At 56.3% G+C, this 18,225-nt stretch overlaps 1 protein-coding gene across 1 annotated transcript; it reads right to left on the bottom strand.

Annotated features, from left to right (window-relative positions):
• Positions 1–358: 358 nt before the first annotated feature.
• Positions 359–18,189, bottom strand: AQP1 (aquaporin 1 (Colton blood group)). The gene is made up of 4 exons (XM_036739478.1): positions 17,306–18,189; positions 3,428–3,592; positions 2,439–2,519; positions 359–2,087 (listed from the first exon to the last, which is right to left on the bottom strand). The coding sequence occupies exons 1-4, from the start codon at positions 17,693–17,695 to the stop codon at positions 1,908–1,910; spliced, it is 816 nt and encodes a 271-aa protein (XP_036595373.1). The 5' UTR covers positions 17,696–18,189; the 3' UTR covers positions 359–1,907.
• Positions 18,190–18,225: the final 36 nt, after the last annotated feature.

Here is an 18,225-nt window from a genome sequence, read left to right as displayed (position 1 = left end):
ACCCGATCAGGAATCCCCTCACCAGCATCCATTCATTATAAGTGATCATTCAGCTTCCCTTGGAGATCTCCAGGGACAGGGAACTCACTACCTTCTGAGACAGCCCTACCCACTGGAGTTTCAGTGATAGCAGGGGAAACGGGGAGAGGAGTGGAGATAGGGAGGAGGGGAGGAAGGGAGGAATCCCAGGCCCTCAGAGGCAATGGGCTAACTCTGGACTTTCCCACCCCCATGAAGACCAGCCAGTGCTGGAGCCCCAGAGGAAATGACAGAGGAGGGGAGGCGGAGGGCACATTATAGGCTGCCTCAGTCTCCCCTTTGGCGGGGGTGTGCTGGACAAAAGCCAGGAGGCTGTGGGTATTCCATATTCATACACCTTTATTTGTTCATGTGATTCCAGTCCCAAGGTGGTAGTAGTTGCCACATAGGCAGAGACAGAGGCCCAAGGACTAGATGTGAGGAAGAGAGGGGGATAGGCCATAAGGCACTGGTTCTGCCCCCAGCCCTGTGACCAGGAAGCTCCTGACCCAGGCACGACTTGGGGGGGGGGCGGTAGGGACATTCAGAATGCTCTTTCTCTATGCCCAGGGCCTGGGGGCACCTGGGGTATAGACAGTTGCTTCATCCTGAGAGAGTCAGGAACCTCGGGTTCTAGTCCCTGCCTGCCCTGAACTCCCTGGGAACCTGGTCTCAATGGCCTCATGTGTCCAATGGGCAGGATCACCCCTGTGGTATATATGTGAAAAGTGCATAGCAGCAAAGAAAGAGTGTGGTGGCTGGGGTGCTGCTGCACCCCTGGGTCCTGGACTGAGTGTCTCCAGCTCTTTCTGGATGCCTGGGGATGTAGAGGCTTGGCTGCTTGCAGAGAGGGCAGGCATGGAGGCAAGGGAAGGAGAAGGTCCAGGGCATCGCTCCCACTAGGGGCCCCAGCTTCTCTCTCTCTGGGCCACTGTCTACACCGACGGAGTTCCCTGTCTCTTTGGGCTGTGTAGACCCTGCTGGAATGTTGGTGGGACCCGGACCAGCTCCCAGCAAACAGATGGGCACGGGGGTTTGGGTAAGGTCATTCAGGCCTGCCCTGGGCCTGGGCAGAGTTGGTGCCTCAGGCCACCCACATCCTCAGTGGGCAGATGGTCCGGTCTACACTGGCAAAATAAAGTCAGCTAGCCCCCGCTTTATCAGCGTACTTCAAGGGGAAGAAATTATCCATGCAATTTAAGAAAACAATCATGCTTAGACGAGATAATTTGACGAGGGCTTAGTCGAAGGCCTCAAGGACCGTGGCGAGGGAGGGGAGGGGCGGGGCATCCTCCTCCCAAAGCCTCAGGATGACGGCTCCATTTCCGGCCCTGAGCTCTCCTCAAATCTACACTCTCCATGATCACAAACTCCTGTCATCCCTGCTAGAACATGATTTGGAGGGCAGCTTGTCCGGTAGACCCATTTCACAGATGGGGAATCTGAGACCCTTCAAAAGGTAGGATTTGGAGCAGGTGGCCACACGGGGGAGACAAGTGGGACCAGAAGGCTTTGCAGGTTCCCCTCACATCATGTGGTGTAGACACATACCTCCAAGCCCTACCGATAGAATACCCTTCCAAACCTCAGTCCAGGGCCCTCAGGGGGGCTGCTGTGAGGTGTTCCCTTCCCTCTCTTGTGTCCCAGGCTTGGGGAAACAAACATCAACATGTGGACCCCAGGCATCCAGCTCGAGAAACAGGAGACAAGGAAAGAGAAAGAAAGATGCTGAGACACCCCAGGCACCCGGGGAGGGGGCACCAGGATGTCTCTGAGGCAGCTGGCTTGTAGAGTCTATAACATAGAGTTACATCTTCCCCCAGACCCCGCCCTCGCCCCCCTCCCGCCTGCCTTGCAAGCCCCCTTCCCCCACTTCGAAGAGGCTCCCTCTATTTGGGCTTCATCTCCACCCTGGAGTTTATGTCCTCGGGATCCAGGTCATACTCCTCCACCTGCCCGCTGCTCCAGACCTTCATGCGGTCCGTGAGCTCGCTGCTGCGTGGGGCCAGGATGAAGTCATAGATGAGCGCAGCCAGGGCACCCCCGATGAAGGGCCCCACCCAGAAAATCTGGAAGAGGAGGAGGAAAGCTTCAGAGAGAGCAGCTGCCCCAAATGGGCTGTTAATCCCATTTCTCAGACCAGGACACTGAGGCCCAGAGACCAAAAGTGATTTGCCCAAGGACACTCAGGGTGAGAAGGCATGTCCCCCCACCACCTCAGGGCCTGGCACAATCCACAGGGAGGCCTCTCTCTGTACCCCAATGCCCAAGTGCAGCCCAGCTCTCCAGAAGACCGCCCCCCCGCCACCTCTTCTAGCCCTTGAAGGCCCCCCTCTCCTCCTTCTTCTTGCTCATGGTCATCCAAGAAGCCTGTCCATCCCCCTCCCCAACAGAGTGAGGCCTGGACTCCACACACTCACCCAATGGTGCTCGAAGTTGTTGGCTATAACCGCCGAGCCAAAGGAGCGGGCAGGATTGATGCCACAACCGGTGTAATCAATCTGTGTGTCAGAGATTGTACATGAGGGATAGGAGTGGGGGATACAGGGAAAGGCAGAGGGAGGAGACACAGAGAGAGAGAGAGAGAGAGAGAGAGAGAGACAGACAGACAGACAGAGAGACACAGAGAGAGACAGATATATATATATAGAGAGAGAGAGAGACAGAGACAGAGAGATATATAGATACAGAGAAAGAGAGACAGAGAGACATAGATACACACACACACACACACACACACACACACACACACACACACACATATATATATATATATATATATATAGAGAGAGAGAGAGAGAGAGAGAGAGAGAGAGAGAGGTAGGGAGAGAGAGTGACAGAAAGACAGAGAGAGAAAGATCAAGAGAAAAGGAGAGAGACAGAGAGACAGATATATATATATATAATGTATATATATATATATGTATGTATGTATGTATGTATGGAGAGAGAGAGAGAGAGAGAGAGAGAGAGAGAGAGACAAGAGAGGGAGAAGGGAGGGAGAGAGAGAGAGTGATGAGAGAGGGAGGGAGGGAGAGAGAGTGACAGAAAGACAGAGAGAAAGAGAAAGAGAGAGAGAGAATGAACCCAAGAGAGAAGTAGAAAGACGTGGAGATGGAGAGATGGCAATGAGGAAGATGGAGAGAGAAGGAGGGAAATAGAGGGACTAGGAGAAAGAACGTGGGGCCTGGATGCTCCCCGACTTGGGGCTGCTCAGGGACCCCATGACCTACAAGCATGTACTTGTCTCTTGGCTTTGCGGAGCTGCCTTCCAGAGCAGGACTCACCCAGGTCTTGGGGGTCCTTAGGACATTTCAAACCCTGTCCCTTCACCCTCTGGGTCTGGGGCCATGACTATCTGGTGACCCCTGGCCCATTCTTCACCTGGGTGCCCCTACCACCAGCTTACCGCGAGGAGGTGGCCCAGAGCAACAGAGAGGCCAATCGCCAATGGAGCCGAGCCTGTGATGTCATGGCGCCTGCGGTCCGTGGTGGCCAGTACACACAGCACCAGCTGCAGGGTGCCAATGATCTCAATGCCTAGTCCCTGGCCTGAATTGACTCCCTTGGCAAGCTGTCAGGGAGAGAAGACAAGGCAGAACCACCTAATGAGTGGGACCTGAAGCTGAGGAAACCTGTTTCCCATAGTCCTCTTGGAACTCCCCCCCAACCCATTGCTATCCTATATTCTCCTAAAGCTCCCCAGGGCTGCCCCAGAACCATTTAGTCCAGCCTTGACCCCCACCATGAGGGACCCCCACCATGACCCCCACCCCTTCCCCCTCCGCCAGGCTGCAGGGTGTCATGGGCAGGGAAGAAGCCTCCCATAGGGCAGGGCCCTCCCCTTGGCCCCTCACCCTAGCTCCTGGCTTCATGTCAGCATCAGCCTGGGTGCCTCGACCTTGCCCCCATCCCTCAGGCCTCTGGTCTGGCCTCCTGCTTCATGAGAGGATGCCTGTCCTGAGACCTGGGGCAAAATGCTTCCTGCCTCTGAGCCTCCATTCCCACTTCTGCCAGAGGGCATTGGTCCCACTGACCACTAAGAGGTTTCCCCATTCTAATTCTCTTCTTAAAAAAGATGTCTGCGACAACGATGCTGCACTTCGTACCACCCACTCTGTCCTTGGACTCCTGCCTTCTGGCCTTGCTGCTTGTCACTCCACGGAAACTTCTCTCTCCAATGACTCGTTAACCACCAAGTGCCAAAATGTTCCACAGTCCTCCTCCTCCTCACAGCTGAGGGTGTCTGGTTTCTGGTGTCCCCCTCTCTTGGCCTGAGGCAGGACTCCCACCTGAGTGGGGCCATCCCTGTCTCTGAATTTCTAGCCTTGACCTCTTTCCCGAGCTCCCGGCCTGTATCTCCAGGGCACCTCTAAGCGCTTATCTGCGGGTACCTTGGTCTGGACCAAGCTGATTCTCTTTCCCCACCTGGACCTATCCCTCCTGACTTGACTATTTCTGTTGGCCACTATTCACCTCCTTTCCCAACTTGGAAGCTCCAGTACTCCAAAACACTGCTTAGGGGATACAGGATAGGTTCCCTCCTCTGTACCTCATCCCGTGCTGGTCCCCAGGCCTGGAGATCCCTCTCCCTTCTCTGCCTGGGGAACATCTTACCCATCCTTCGAAAGCAACCTCTTCCAGGAAGCCTGCTATGGGCCTCCACCTGCCCTGCCTGCTCCCCCTCAGACCTCACAAAACTGGACCTTTGCCACTCACCCTCACACACTTAGATGCTCTTTGATGTCATCCCTGCCATAGCCCTGGGCAGGGAAGAAGCCTCCCAGAGGACAGTGCCCTCCCCCTGGCCCTCCACCCTAGCTCCTGGCTTCATGCCATAGCCCTGGACTAGACTCTGGCTCCATGAGAAGAGAGGCCATGTGTGAGCTCAACTTTGGGGCTCTCCCAGCACTGAGCCCAGGCTTTGGCACAAAAGACTTGCTTCGGAAATGTTTTTGCCAGTGAGACTGACCAGGCTGGAGCCCACTTGCTTCGTCTCAGTTGTAACCCACGTCATGCTCACGGCCCATCACAGGCTTGGGAACAGCCAGGGCTGGAACACCAGCCCTTTGTGTTCTGGTGAGGCTTTGGTGAAGGAGAAGGGAGCGTGAAAGACCAGAACCATGGGTGTCTCCTGACTGAGCCCCTCACCTGGCCCTGCTGGAGGGAAGCTAGAGGCCCCACATTCTAGGCCTCTCCTCTATCAATGGCTTTACTGTGACCTTGGGGCTGGCTCATCCTTGGATTGGGCAGCTAAGGATTGCCACAGTGGATAGAGTGCTAAGCCTGGGTCAGGAAGACTCAACTTCCTGAGTTTAGATCTGGCCTCAGACTCTTCCTTGTTGTGTGACTCTGGGCAAGTCACTTAACCCTGTTTGCCTCAGTTTCTTGTCTGTAAAATGAGCTGGAGAAGGAAATGTCAAACCACTCCAGCGTCTGCTAAGAAAACCCCAAATGGGATCTGGAAGAGTCCTAGGGTGGCTGGGGAGAGGCCTGAACAGCCCAGCAGCAGGCTGGAGGGAGGGGCCGTGTCCAGAGCCAAATGCACATCGCTTCTGATAAAACTGGCGTCTGAGGCAGGGGAGTGGAAGGGGTATCTGGAGCCAGCAGAGGAGCCCAGGAGCCCAGAGGGAGAGAAGAGGCTGAGCTCATCTGGGTGGGGACAGCTCAGAAGCCATCTGTGGGGTGGATCAGTCTGCAAAGGAAAGGGGTGGGAGGGGCCAAGCAGAGATGCAGAGGATGCCACCTGAAGCCTGGTCTCTGGCCAGGGAGCTGTCCGCACTCCAACGCATTTCCAGAGGCTCCAGGGCCGCTGACACCTGCCTCTTACCTTCTCCAGCACTGTCTCTTCCATCTCTCTGTCTCTCCTCCATCTCTGTCTCTGCTCTCTTTCTCTGTCTCTTCTCCATGGTCCCTCATTTTTTGTTTCTGTCTTTGCTTTTCTTCTCTCTGTCTCTCTCTCTTCTCTGTGATTTCTTCTTCTATCTCTATCTCTTTTGTCTCCCTGGTCTGTCTCACTGTAAGCCATATAGGAAATGGAGTCTGGCTGGCACTCACTCTGTCCTGGTTACTTTTAGAAACATGAATCATGGAAAGCAGGAGGAAAGTCTAGCTGCCCTGAGCTCATTAGGGCCGTTCCCCTGTGGCAAGGCGGGACCCCTCCCAGCCAGAGCTCGATTCTGGCCCAGGCCGGGTCCATTCCTAGAGACAAGTGTGGAAACAGAGCGGAGTAGCCAGCCCGACCTGGAATGGGGAGGCAAGGTTGTGGCGGAAGGAGGACCTGTCCACCATCTAAACAGCTTGGATGGCGCTCCCATTGCCTGCTCTCGGGTGGTCGCAGAAGCAGCCCACCCCGATGCCTACTCTGCCTCGGCTCTCCGGGGCAAGAGGACAATTCAGCGCCCCCACCCCCTGCCCCCGAATGCCGCCACACTGCTAGGCTTTCCTCGGATGAGGAGCTAGTTGTTTTCTGGGCTCTGAGCAGGGTCTCTGGGACGGGTCACCTAGCCGCCTCTTTTAGAGTCACCTTCCCAAACAATTCTCTTCCCCTCTTTGTTGGGCGGCCATGACTCACATCCCTGTCATTCATCAGACCCCAGGATGGGACAGGCTTTGCCTTCCTCCTCTGGGGCTGGGCCCAAGCCCCTCTCTCAGGCCTCTGTCTCTGCCTGTGCTTTGGCCCAGACTCCCTCACCCAGCAGCCAGCGGACCTTCACCCCTGGGACAGGTAGGGCTGAAAGAGAAGGAGCCGGAGGAGGGAAAGTAGCTCCGAGCAGAGGCGGGGCCTGCTGCGGCCCCGGGCTTGACAGAGTAGAGATAGGGAGCCCTTAACGGTCCTTCAGTGGGTGTGTCCCAGAATGTAGTCCCGCCCCACCTGTGCTTGCTTTGCTATTTCCCTGGTTTAATTCCTGGGGGGACGGCTTTCTGCCTCCTCCTCCTCCTCCTTTCCATTCTCTTTCCCCAGAAATGGCCATCAGCCAGCCTGGAGCCTCTCTGTCCCTTGATACCACTCAGGCCATTGGCCCTAGTTGGAAATAATACGGCCTCGGTTCTCCCTGCTGCCCAGTCTCCTTCCTCTGGGCTCAGAGGCTCACTAATGGCCCTTTAGTCCCAAGGCTTCAGCTACCACCAGTACAAGTCGCCCTTTCTCGGGTTCTAGCCCGGCTGTGCTTCTGTAGCTTCCTCCTGGACCGATGTCCCACTGGCATGTCCAGCTGGGCTGCCTCTCCATCCCCTGCGTCTTAGCGCATTGAATTCGGACGTATTCTTAAAGCCCATTGCCCCCTCCTCCAGGAAGCCTCCCTTGAGCTCCGTGGTTGGGGAAATTCTTGCTGGGGGCAACAGTAGAAGACCTCCCAAGGTGCACTTCCCTCTTCTCTGTTGGGGAGAATTCATGGGGAAAAGTGGGCAGGGCTGCTGCCAGCAGTGTCTGGGTCCTTTTGGTAAGAGGACATTCAGATAGTGCCTCTGCTACAAAGGGGTGAATTTGGCCAGAACAGGTGTGGGAAGGAGCGAGCCTCCTCAAGGTTGGGGCAAATCTGCAGAGCGGCCACATCCGGATAATGCCTCGAGGAATAGCCCTGGATCCCAGGTTTCATTTTCATGACTAGTAATGCTGAGATTAAGGGCTGCGTGTGGGAAGTCAGGACCATGATTCCAGGTATGTGGGGCTGGGGTAGGGCAGGGAGCACCAGACACACCTCCAACAATGGGTTCAGGGAGAGGCCTGCTGCTTGATTGGCAGTCTGCAACTTGGGGTCTAGTGCTACAAATGAAAGCGACCTACCCAGTACCCCATTGTCTGCGCCAACAGCACCACTGGTCCAAAGAATGCCCGAGAACTGGAGCACCCAGGTGATTAGTGGGGCACTCTTTGGAGCCCACTCTGACCACAGTGGGGGTGATCTGCCAGGGCACTTTGACCTCAAGCATCCCTCTAGGGTGCCCATCCACCGGCAAACAAGTTTCAGCTGGCCCTCACCCCACAGACTCAAGTCTGAGCAAACCCCTTCCCAGCCCAGGGCTGCTTCTACACCTGTGATCCCAGCTGGTTTTAAGGCTTCTGTGCTCCAGGGAACAATAAGGATGAGACACTTGTTCCCTGCTGCTTTGTCCAAGACCTACCAAAGGTGGGTCCTTACTTGGTCCTCAAGTTTACAGCAACATTAATTAATAACAACATTAATGATCTCACATGAGATTGTTGGGGCAGATACTATTTATCCCTAGGTGAGAGATGAGGAAACAGAGACATGGAAGTGGTCACCTCCTGAGGTTCCACAGAGGAAGGACTGCATGGAGGCTGGGAATCTTGCTACTTCTGGGCAGAAGGGGAGTGAAATGTTCCCAGGTGTGAACCCAGAGGAGGCTGGCATCAGCCCTGGTTCTTTGCACCATTTTGAGGTGCTAATATTTTCCTCAGTACTCAGAGGGTAGGACAAATGTTGGCCCTGGGGCCCGGCTTTCCCAGAGCATGAGAAGACAGGGCAATCCCAAACCCTGGGAGGCTCCACCTTCGAAGAACAGAGGAGATGCCCAGGTCAAACTCCTGAATTTCCAGGGAGGTGGGAACTGCTTGGCAGTGGGTGCTTGGTAACTATGGGTGGCCGAATGCTGGGGGTCCTTGCCTCCCCCCAAGGGGCTGAGGGGGCAAGGACCCAGCTCTGGGTCACACTGGCCATCCTCCTAACTCTGCCTTGGGACATGTGCGGGGTGGGCAGGCCAGGCAGGGAAGGCAGGAGGCAGGGCATGGAGGGCCTCCTCATGCACAGGGGCCAACTTTCTCCCTGGGAGCCCAGAAACAGCTGCTGGGAAGGGACTGGGGTGGCCATTACCAGCCAGGTCCCCACGGCCCAGGAGAGTCAGACCATGCCTGAGTTAGGAGTCTGTGTGTCATCTGCGTGCATGCCTTATGCTGCTGTATCTGTGTGTATGTATAACATGTGTCTAAGTATGTGAATGTATGTGTAACAGTGGTCATTGAATGCATTGGGCACCCATGTGTTGTCTATCAAATGCAGGTGGGGGGATGTGAGTCTGGCCCTGTGTTCTACCCCCAACCAACCCCCGCCCCTTCCCTACATTCTCCTCTTTTACCTCTCCCAGCCCCCTCCTCTCTGGAGACTGGACTCCAGCAGGCATGGGCATGCTGTCCCAGGGCCATGTAATGATACTTTCTGCAGCATCTCCAGGGGAGACCTCGGGTCTTCCAGAACATCTCCAGGGATGCCTGCTGGAAGCTCCTAGAGGGCAGGGACTATATTTTAGTTTTCTGTGTATGCTCAACACTTAGCGCACAGTAGGCGCCTAATCACTGCTTGTCGACTGACTCCCTCCTGGCCTTGGGAAGTCACGGCACTTTCCTAAGCCTCAGTTTCCCTATCTGTAAAAAGGCATTGAACTAGATGAACTGCTTGGCCAGTCCCCAGCTCCAGATCTAAGATTCCATGATCCTCTGATACTTCAAACCCTGACAGGAAGAAACAAGAGACTCCAGTCTGGTGAAGGCAGTCAGGGGGCAGTGGGTCCAGCCTCCCCTCTCCCTGGCCAGGCGGAGGCTGGCCTTGGGCATGGGGTGTGTGTGTGGGGGGGTCTGCCTGCCTGGGAGGGGCTGCTGTTGCCTTGGACACTGGCTGTGTTTGGGCTCTGAGAGTCTGCGATATGTAATTAGTGTTTCCAATCAGAAACAGATGGGGAAAAAATGAGGAACAGACCACATTTTGTGGTAAAGGCTCATTTATGATGGAAAAAATGTGGAGCCATCCTCCCCCCTCCCAGGGGCCCACACTTCCCCAGCCTCTGACTCCTTCAAGGTTAGTCTACTCAGATGGGTCTGAGACCCAGCTTTCCCTCCTCTCCTCCCCTTCTCTTCCCTTCCCCCTCTTATCCTCCCTTCCTCTCTCCCCTCCCCTCTTCTCTTCTTCCTTTCTCTTCTCCTCCCCTCTCCTCTCCTCTCCTCTCCTCTCCCCTCTCCTCCCCTCTCCTCTCTTCCCCTCTCTTCTCCTCTCCTCTTCCTTTCTCTTCTCCCCTCTTCTCTCCTCTCCCATCATTACTGTCACGGGTCACAAGCCCTGGACCAATCACTGAAGGGCTCCTGGGTCACCTCAGGGCCAGAGAGGAGAAGGGTAAGGAAGGTGGTTGGCTCACACTTCTTTGCCTCTTCCCTTCTTTACCCACCCAGTTCTGGGACTGCTGCAGCCAATTGCTCTGGTGGCCTCAGCCTCTGCCAGCCCTGGGCCCCTGGAAAGCAAACCCCAGCTGGGCATGCAGCATGCCTTCCAGGAGAGCAAGCCTTGGACAGGGTCTGCTGGCTCCAGGGGAAGTCTGTCTTGAATCACAGCCCCAGGTCTGTGCCCACGTTCTTGGAAGGCACCAGCAGCCCTGGCCATGCACGTCCAGCTCCAGTGGGCCTTGACTCCTGCCTTCCCCATGGCTCTGGCCACCACCCAGTCCTGCAGACTGTGTGTCTGGAGTTGCCCTCCAGGAGATGGGTGCTCAACCCCGGATCTGGTTGGCTACAAACCTTCTGGGCCTCAAATCTCCCTGTGGTGCCCTCCATGAAACAGAGGGTCAACAGCTGCTCAGCCAGCCAACCAGCCCCATCACACACACACACACACACACACACACACACACACACACACACACACACTCACACCCTGCCTTGCACTGTTTTCCAAAGAGACATCCCCTTAAAACAACCCTATGAGAGAAGTCAAGGGAATACTCCACTGGAGGCTCGGTAGATAAAGAAGCTGATTCTCAGAGAAGACCTAATTCCACCATCTCGGGTGAAGTGAAAGGCAGCCAGAGAAGCCAGGGGCACAGAGAGAGGCCTAGGGAGGTCACAGTGGAGGGATTGTGATTCATTTTAAAATGGATCTTACCCAGACCAGGACAGATGGAAGGATCATGAGCTTCAGAGGAGAAGCACCTTAGAAGCTGGCTTGTCTGCCCTTGACCCCAACTGGAGTTGGGTCCATAGAGCTAGAGTGGACCTTGCTGGTTGGGCAGAGGCCGCAGTCCAGATATATGGCATGTGGCCCCCAGCCGCCACCCCTGCCGGGGCGTTGGCTCCTCCATGACTCATTGGGGAGAAAGTGCCCCCACCTCCTGACTCACTCAAACCACTGCCTACGCTTCCTTCTGTCATTTTTCTGGAAATCTCCAGCCCAGTGCTTGAGGGGCAGACGGGGCTCTGGTGGGGATGGGGACCATCCTCCAACAACTGAAGGTGCTTGTCAGTGCTAAGCTGCCCCACCTCCTCATCCCTGCCCACACCTACCCAGGTTCTTCTGGCTCCAATGGGCTCCCTCTCCAAGAGGAGCCTGACACCTGGAGAACCTGGCTGGGCAGAGTCTCCCCATGGGTCACAAAGTAAGCAGGCAATGGAGGCAACCCGGGGACTCGATTCCAATCGCTTTTTTGCAAACATATTTGTAACAGCAGAAAAGTCCACGTTCTGTGACCCAAAGGCTTTGTGAGAAGTCACACAGCACCTTGTGGAAGGATCCCAGGCTCCCAGAGACCCAGGGATGATCTTTCCAGGGAGGCCTCAGGCTCCCTGAGCCAGCTCTCAACACTCCCTGAGTGGCCCACTCCCTGATACTTGTAAAAGCGATCTCACTCAGACCAGGATGAATGGAAGGATCATGGGCCTAGAGGTCAGCCAACCTTATTTTACAGATGGCAAAACTGAGGCCCCAGGAGGGAAGTGCCTTGTTCCAAGTCGAGCAGGGAGCATCCAGCAGAGCCTGGATTCCAACCCAGGTCTGCAGCTAACCTTGGTGTTTTTCCATTGTTGGGTCAGGAGGCCCCCAGTGATCAGGGAATGAATTTCTCAGATGCCTTCCTCCAGTTTGGGAGGAGGGAGCCAAGGCAAGGCCACAGGAGGGTCCTTCTAGGGGAAAAGGATGCAGCCGCTGGAGCCAGGCGGGGCAACCCCGCACACACCGCCTGGGGAGCTGTTCAGGCCACACCCATGCCAACCCACCTTACAGTGGGCTCAGGATTCTCCTCCCTGTTCTACAGATGAGACCACTGAGGCTCAGGCCAATGAAGCTGACTATGAGTGCCCCTAAGAGTCCAAGCCAGAGCTCCCACCCAGGGAGAGTCGGGAGGGACCTAGGGCCACCGAGAGCAGTCCCCTTGGCTCACATCGGAGGGGACCAATGCTGGGGGAGACAGGGCAGCTGGGGCTAAGTGTCAGAAGCAGAGTCTGACCCTAGGGGAGTCCTCTGATTCCAGAGACACTGTCCTCTCCCTGATTAGGTGCTAGGGGGCGCCGCAGTGCCTAGAGCACTAAGCCTGGATTCAGGAAGCCCTGAGTTCAAATCTAGCCTCAGACTCTTCATAGCTGTGTGGCCCTGGACATGGCACTGCTGTGTGCCTCAGTTTCTTCATGTGTAAAATGGGAATCGTAATAACAAGATCAAATGAGATCCTATTTGTAAAGCAAATTGCACAGTGGCTAGTACGTAGAAATATCAGCTGCCATTAGGACTGTCAGCAGCTGCCTCAGACATTGCCTCAAGGCTCCTACCGCTCCGCTCCTTTGTGTCCCAGACCCACAGGAAGAGCCTCTCGATCCTGGTCACCCAATCAGCAGACTGATTAATTGATCAGAACCGTAGGCTTGGAAATTTAGATCTGGCAAGGATTCCAGCAATGACATGACCTTTCTGCAGGACTGTCTAGAGAGGCATTTGGTGTATCAGTAAACAAGCATTTATGAAGTGCCTACTATGTGCTAGTCAGTGCATTAAGTAAGTGCCGAGGATAGTCAAATCAGTCCCCCTGCCCTCAGAGAGCTTTCAGTCCCATAGGGGAGGCAACATGCAAACAGCTGTGTACAAACAAGCTGCCAACAGGCCCCCTGGGAGAGAGTCAACAGAGGGAAGGCCCTGGCCAGAAGGGAAATCAGGAAGGCTTCCTGTAAGAAGTGCAATTTTAAATAAAGCCGGGGAAGAACTCCAGGAGGTGGAGATGGGGGGCGGGGCATCCCAGGCAGGTTGAGAAATGGAGTGACTGCCTCCCACCTGCTGCTGAGACACGGAGGCTCCCTTCACAGGCAGGGGACCCAGGGACCTGGGGGAAGCAGGGCCTTCTTCCCCTGCCACACTGCCTCTCCCTTAGGGTCCAATAGTAGGAGGAAGAGGAAGCCCAGGTATCTGGGAAGCTGAGCCTTGCCTGGGGAACCCTAGCCCTGTCCTGGCCACTGCCCCAAGTCTTCTCCATTCTTCTGGGGGGGGGGTGGGTCTTTCCCCTCCAGCTACAAAGTTGAGCTTGCCTCTCTTTGTACCCTCTTTGCTAAGGGGCTTTAAGGAGGAGGGATGAGATAGATGTCAGGGTAGGCAAGCAGAAGGCTGTGACCAAAGGCAGGGGGCAGTGCACTAGCTAGAGCGATTGGGTCAGGCAGCCAGTTAACCAGCGTTTATGAGCCAGGCAGAGTCCATGTAATAGCTCCCTCAGCAGCGCAGGTGGGGAGGTGGTTATCAAGGTCTTCCCCAGACAAGCTCCACTGCTCTCCCTCTCCCTTCACGTTTGCTCCCTATTCCCCAGCCATTTGGTGCCAAGACCTTTCTTCCAGAACCTTCCTTAGCTCCTGGAAGTTGGGAGCGAGTCCAGACAGTCTCCTGCCCTGGCCCTGGCCCTGCTAAGCCGGCCTCACCTGCTGGACTTCCAAGTCCTCCAAATGCCCAGCTAATCATTGACAGGGAGGACAACTAGAAAAATCCTCCTCCCTCCCAGGCTCTGTTACTGATCATTTGGCAGCTCCTTCTGCCCTGGCCTCCAAAGCACCCAGGCTTCTGGGGTTGGCAGCTGGAGACGCCGGGAGAAACCAGGAGACTGCAGCCCAAGTTGGACAGGGGGCTTTCAGCAGCATGGGAGACCCTGCAGAGGGCTGCCTTGGGTGTCCACAGCCTCTGACCCATCTGAGATCTCAGGGAAATGCAGGGAAGGGGTGCATCTGGGAGCCAGAAGAGGGTGGGGGATGCCTATGTGACCCAGCAAGGGACCCATTCCCCTCGGAGAAGCCTGGCTCTTCCCCTTGGTGCCTTTACGCCCAAGTGTCATTGGAGGTGGCTGTCCCTTCCAGTCCCCTTCCCTTGCACCAAGAGAGGACAGGGGCTGGGGTCCCTAGAATAAGCCCCAGGCACGGTCCTGCTCCCTCCTAGCTCAGCTTAGCTCCGGGAAGCCTACAGCGAGCAGAGAGATCACCCTGTCCAGCTCCCTCTTTTTAAAGGCATGGGAGAAGGGAGAGAGATTTGCCCAAAGCAGCACAGTCGGTTTTTTCGGCGCTCTTTCCACAACCCTGTGCTAGATAAAGTCTCCCCTCCGCCCACCAGCCCCGCCCCACCCTACCCCACCCTCTTTCCTGGCCTCCTCGGAGAGCTTAATGCCCACCCCCATGGCTTGGGGGAAGAGAAATGTCTCTTTTAGTGTCTACCCTGACTGGGGCAGAATCATGCCTCCTCTCTCTCCTGCCCCTCTAAGCTTGCCTCACTGGCCTAACACCCCTAGGAAGATCCCTGCCTCTGTCCCTACCTTCCCTCAGCACCAGCCACAGGCTGTCTGAATGACGGACGGCACTTATCTCCCCTTCCTGGCTTCCCTGACTCACCTAGCCCTAATTCTCACTCATCCTAGTCTTCTGGGGAGTGGCCTCACTCCACCATCCAACCCAAGTGGAACTATCCAGGGTGGGACCCGGGGCCTGAGAACTTGGCTTTGAGACCCGGCCAAGTGTCTTCTCTCTGGGCCTCAGTTTCCACATTTGTTAAAGGGGCTGACTGGTCACATCCCTAATGACAGCACTGTGATGGGGGGGTTGGGGGTTGGGGGCAGGGATGTGGAACGCAGCAGAGTCTGTTAGCCTTGAGGCTCAGAGAGAACCCCAGGGCAGGTTGGCCATATAACTTGCCCCCTGATTATGACATGACCCAGACTTTCCAGCGGCCTACCTCTGGTCTGGAAGTGGACCCCACATTCCAGCTGAAGTCCAAATTCCAGCTAACGGGGCCTTGGCTAGCTAATCTTCAAGCCCGGGCCAAAAGGAGGCCGTTTGCTTAATAACTGGGCTCAACGAGGTGTTGGCCAAACCTCTGAAGTGCTAATCATTGCCGGCCTCCAGGGGTGCCTGCTGGGTTTGATTAACAAGCCTGCAGTCTGTCTTTGTTCCCCCACGGCTGGCCACTGGCCAGGGCTTCTTGAGGCTGACTTTAGCAAGAGAGCTTACACACTCACTCACACGCACACACCTGTCTCAGTTACAATCTGGAAACATTCTGTGGCACATTCGTCTCTCATCCCCAGCTTGTTAAGTGAAGAATCTCTGCCTCTTCCCCTGCCCCCCAAAATCCCAGCAGCCCATGTTGGGGCTTCAGCTCCAGGCCCCAGGGGCCCCAGACTTGGCCTCACCGGGGTCCCTACTGACTGGCTCAGCCAGCCCCCCCCTGGCGCTGCCCCCCCCCCCAGGAAAGCCCTTGCTCTCTTTCTTCTCTGGGCTCTTGTCCTACCTAGGGCATCACGGTACAGTAGAAAGGGGACCGGAGGTCATGCCCTGGTTTATATGCTTGCAGCCTGTGCCTGGACAAGTAACTGCTTCTCTGGGTCTCAGTTCCCTCATCTATGAAAGGAGGGGCATGCTCTATCAGCCTCTGACCTCCTACCATCTTAGTTCCTGGGCCATTCCTTCTGACTATCTGCCCCACAGATCACTTCTGACTCATCCTGTGACCTGTTCCCCTGCCCCCCCACCCTGGCCAGTCTTCTGGGATATGGCTTGGCTATGGGGGCAGGGGGATAGGCCATTCAAGAGTCTGCCCCCTCTCTACCCTGATGTCCTAAGAAGAAAACAGGACCGAGGGGACAGACAGTTGGTTATTTCCTATCGCTAGCTGGCTTGGCGTTGGTCCATTAAAGACCACCCCAGGCTGATCCCCTCGACAGAAAGCACCCCAAGGCATGCAAATAGCCTGTGGGGTCGCCCTTCCCATCCCGGAGGGACCTGGGCTTTGGGGAAGGGCCTCCGAGGAATGCCTATAGGAGGCGGGGAGTCATCCTCGGACCCGGGCGTCCCTTGGGTGAGGGCCAGGCCCTGTAATGGGATTTCAGTGACAGCTTGTTGGCTGCCATGCCTTGTGTGTGCCACACTCCACTGCCCTCCGGGGGGCCCAGGGGAAGCCTGGAGCCAAGGAGAAGTCTCGTACAAATGGGCTGGAGACACCCCTCTCCTACTGTCCCCGCCCCCCCCCCCCCCCCCCCCGCCGCCGCCGCGAGAGAAGCGGTGGAGCGGTTCAGCTCGCCAGTCAGCCCTCGCGGGCATTCCTCTCCACAGCTGCCAACCTGGTCCCCCACATGTGAGGGGCGGTTCGGGAGTCGCCGACGGAGCCCCCTTAAGGCTAGACGTGCGTACCTGCCGTCTGCCTGGATCATCCCTCTTAGTCTGGGGAGCAGGGGTCGACGCTCCACTCACAGCAGGCGCGCACCTACTCCAGTCCTCCTTCCTAGCCCCTTCCCCATCAGAACATCCCTACGCCAAATCTGAACCCACCTCTCCTTCCAGTTCAGAACCTAGTTCTCAAGCAATAAGCAGGAGTTTGGAACCTCTTCGCACAGAGTAAACCCAAGTGACAAGTGGGGGGAGGGGCAACACCTGACAATTCCAAGGTCAGCATCTTTCTGGCCTCCCCCCTGCCCCACCCCTCAAATGCACAGAGGTTTGAAATAGGAGGGAAAAAAGGCTGGGTTCAGACAGGTTAATGGTTTTCAAAATACCCAGCTGTTTGATCGAATTTGGCCAGATGGTATTTTTCTCCTCCTGTCTCTGTGTGTGGGTGGGTGTGTGCATTGTGGACATTTTATGGCCAGGGGCTCAGCAGCACCAGGGAAGTAAGTCCCCCCCACCACGGTGTCTGATTGTGGCCACTTTCCCAGTGAGCCACCTGTGGTGGTGGTGGGGGTATCATTGAGCCACTGAAGAGTCCCAGACAAGTGGAGGAAGGAACTAACAACCCAGCCCACTTTGCCGTCTAAGCCCTACAATTGTCCACCTTCCTCAAGACCAGGTCCTGGGAGAAGGGCTCTGGCCGAGTGGCTAGCATGTCCTGCACCCTTAAAGAAAGAGCCTGGGCTATGGACAGCACCCTAGGAGGGCTGTGGTCTGGGTCATGGTGTAACCACCGTGTGATACCTCTGGACAAGTCTCTCCCCAATGTGAGCCTCAGCTTTCAGGGCACCGGTCCAGCCCCACCCTTCTCTACCAGTCTATAGGGACCCCACTTACCCCATTGAGCCCAAGGGTGTTGCCAGGGAGGTTTGAGGTGATGCCTGACAGGATGGCTGTGGCCACAATGGCCCCCACGGACTGAGCAATGATGTACATGAGGGCTCGGAGGATGCTGATCTGGCAGCTGAGCAAGAGCCCCAGGGTGACAGCTGGGTTGAGGTGGGCACCACTGATGTGGCCCACACTCTGTGCCAGGGTGGCGATGCTGAGGCCGAAGGCCAGTGAGACCTTCACGTTGTCCTGGGTGGCACCAGAGGTCTTGTTGCCCTCAAGTGGGTAGTTGTAGCCCAGAGCTGAGCCAATGCTGATGAACACGAAGAGGATCATGGCCAGGAACTCGGCCACCACTGCCCTCCAAAAAATCTTCTTCTTGAACTCACTGGCCATGGTGACCCTGACCTCCACCTGTCTTGCTCTGTCCTGTCCTGCCCTGCCTTAGTGGCCACAGCTGGTTGGCACACCCGTCCTTGCCCTTGGAGCCTGAGAAGTGCTCTGGAGAGTAGCCCGCCTTCTGGGGCTATTTATAGGGCCCTTGGGGGGAGGGCAGGGGGAAAGGAGGAGGAGGAGGGAGAGGGTGTAGCACAAAAGGAGGAAGGCTTGGCTTTCCTTGGGGGCTGGCCGGCTGGCCAGGGTGGGAGGAGGGAGGCAGGAGGAGAGATGGATGGAGAGTGAGCACCGCCTGAGTGAATGCCAACTGTTGGTTTTTTCCCTTCCTTCTCCTTCTCCCCTCCCTCCCCAGCCAGACTGGGGAGGGCTCTTCAGCTGCTGCGGCCGGCCGGGACCAGGATGGGGCTGGGGCTAGGGCTGGCAGCTCTAATAAGCTTTCTGAAATTCTGCTAAACAGCTTCTTGGTGCAGGCTGAAGAATGTTAGCATGCCTCCCTCCTGGGGCTCCTTCCCCCCAAGCCTAGCTCCCCT

Source organism: Trichosurus vulpecula, chromosome 9 (assembly GCF_011100635.1).
Source record: "Trichosurus vulpecula isolate mTriVul1 chromosome 9, mTriVul1.pri, whole genome shotgun sequence".
In the NCBI taxonomy this organism is placed as follows: domain Eukaryota; kingdom Metazoa; phylum Chordata; class Mammalia; order Diprotodontia; family Phalangeridae; genus Trichosurus; species Trichosurus vulpecula.
Note: the sequence above shows the minus strand (reverse complement) of the source record. Positions and strands in the feature narration are given on the sequence as shown.

Coding starts and splice junctions, on each gene's coding strand:
- AQP1 (XM_036739478.1), bottom strand. CDS start 17,695: ATGGCCAGTGAGTTCAAGAAGAAGATTTTTTGGAGGGCAGTGGTGGCC. Junction 3,593..17,305: donor ACACCCTTGGGCTCAATGGG/GTAAGTGGGGTC, acceptor TCTCCCTGACAG/CTTGCCAAGGGAGTCAATTC. Junction 2,088..2,438: donor ACAACTTCGAGCACCATTGG/GTGAGTGTGTGG, acceptor CTCCTCTTCCAG/ATTTTCTGGGTGGGGCCCTT.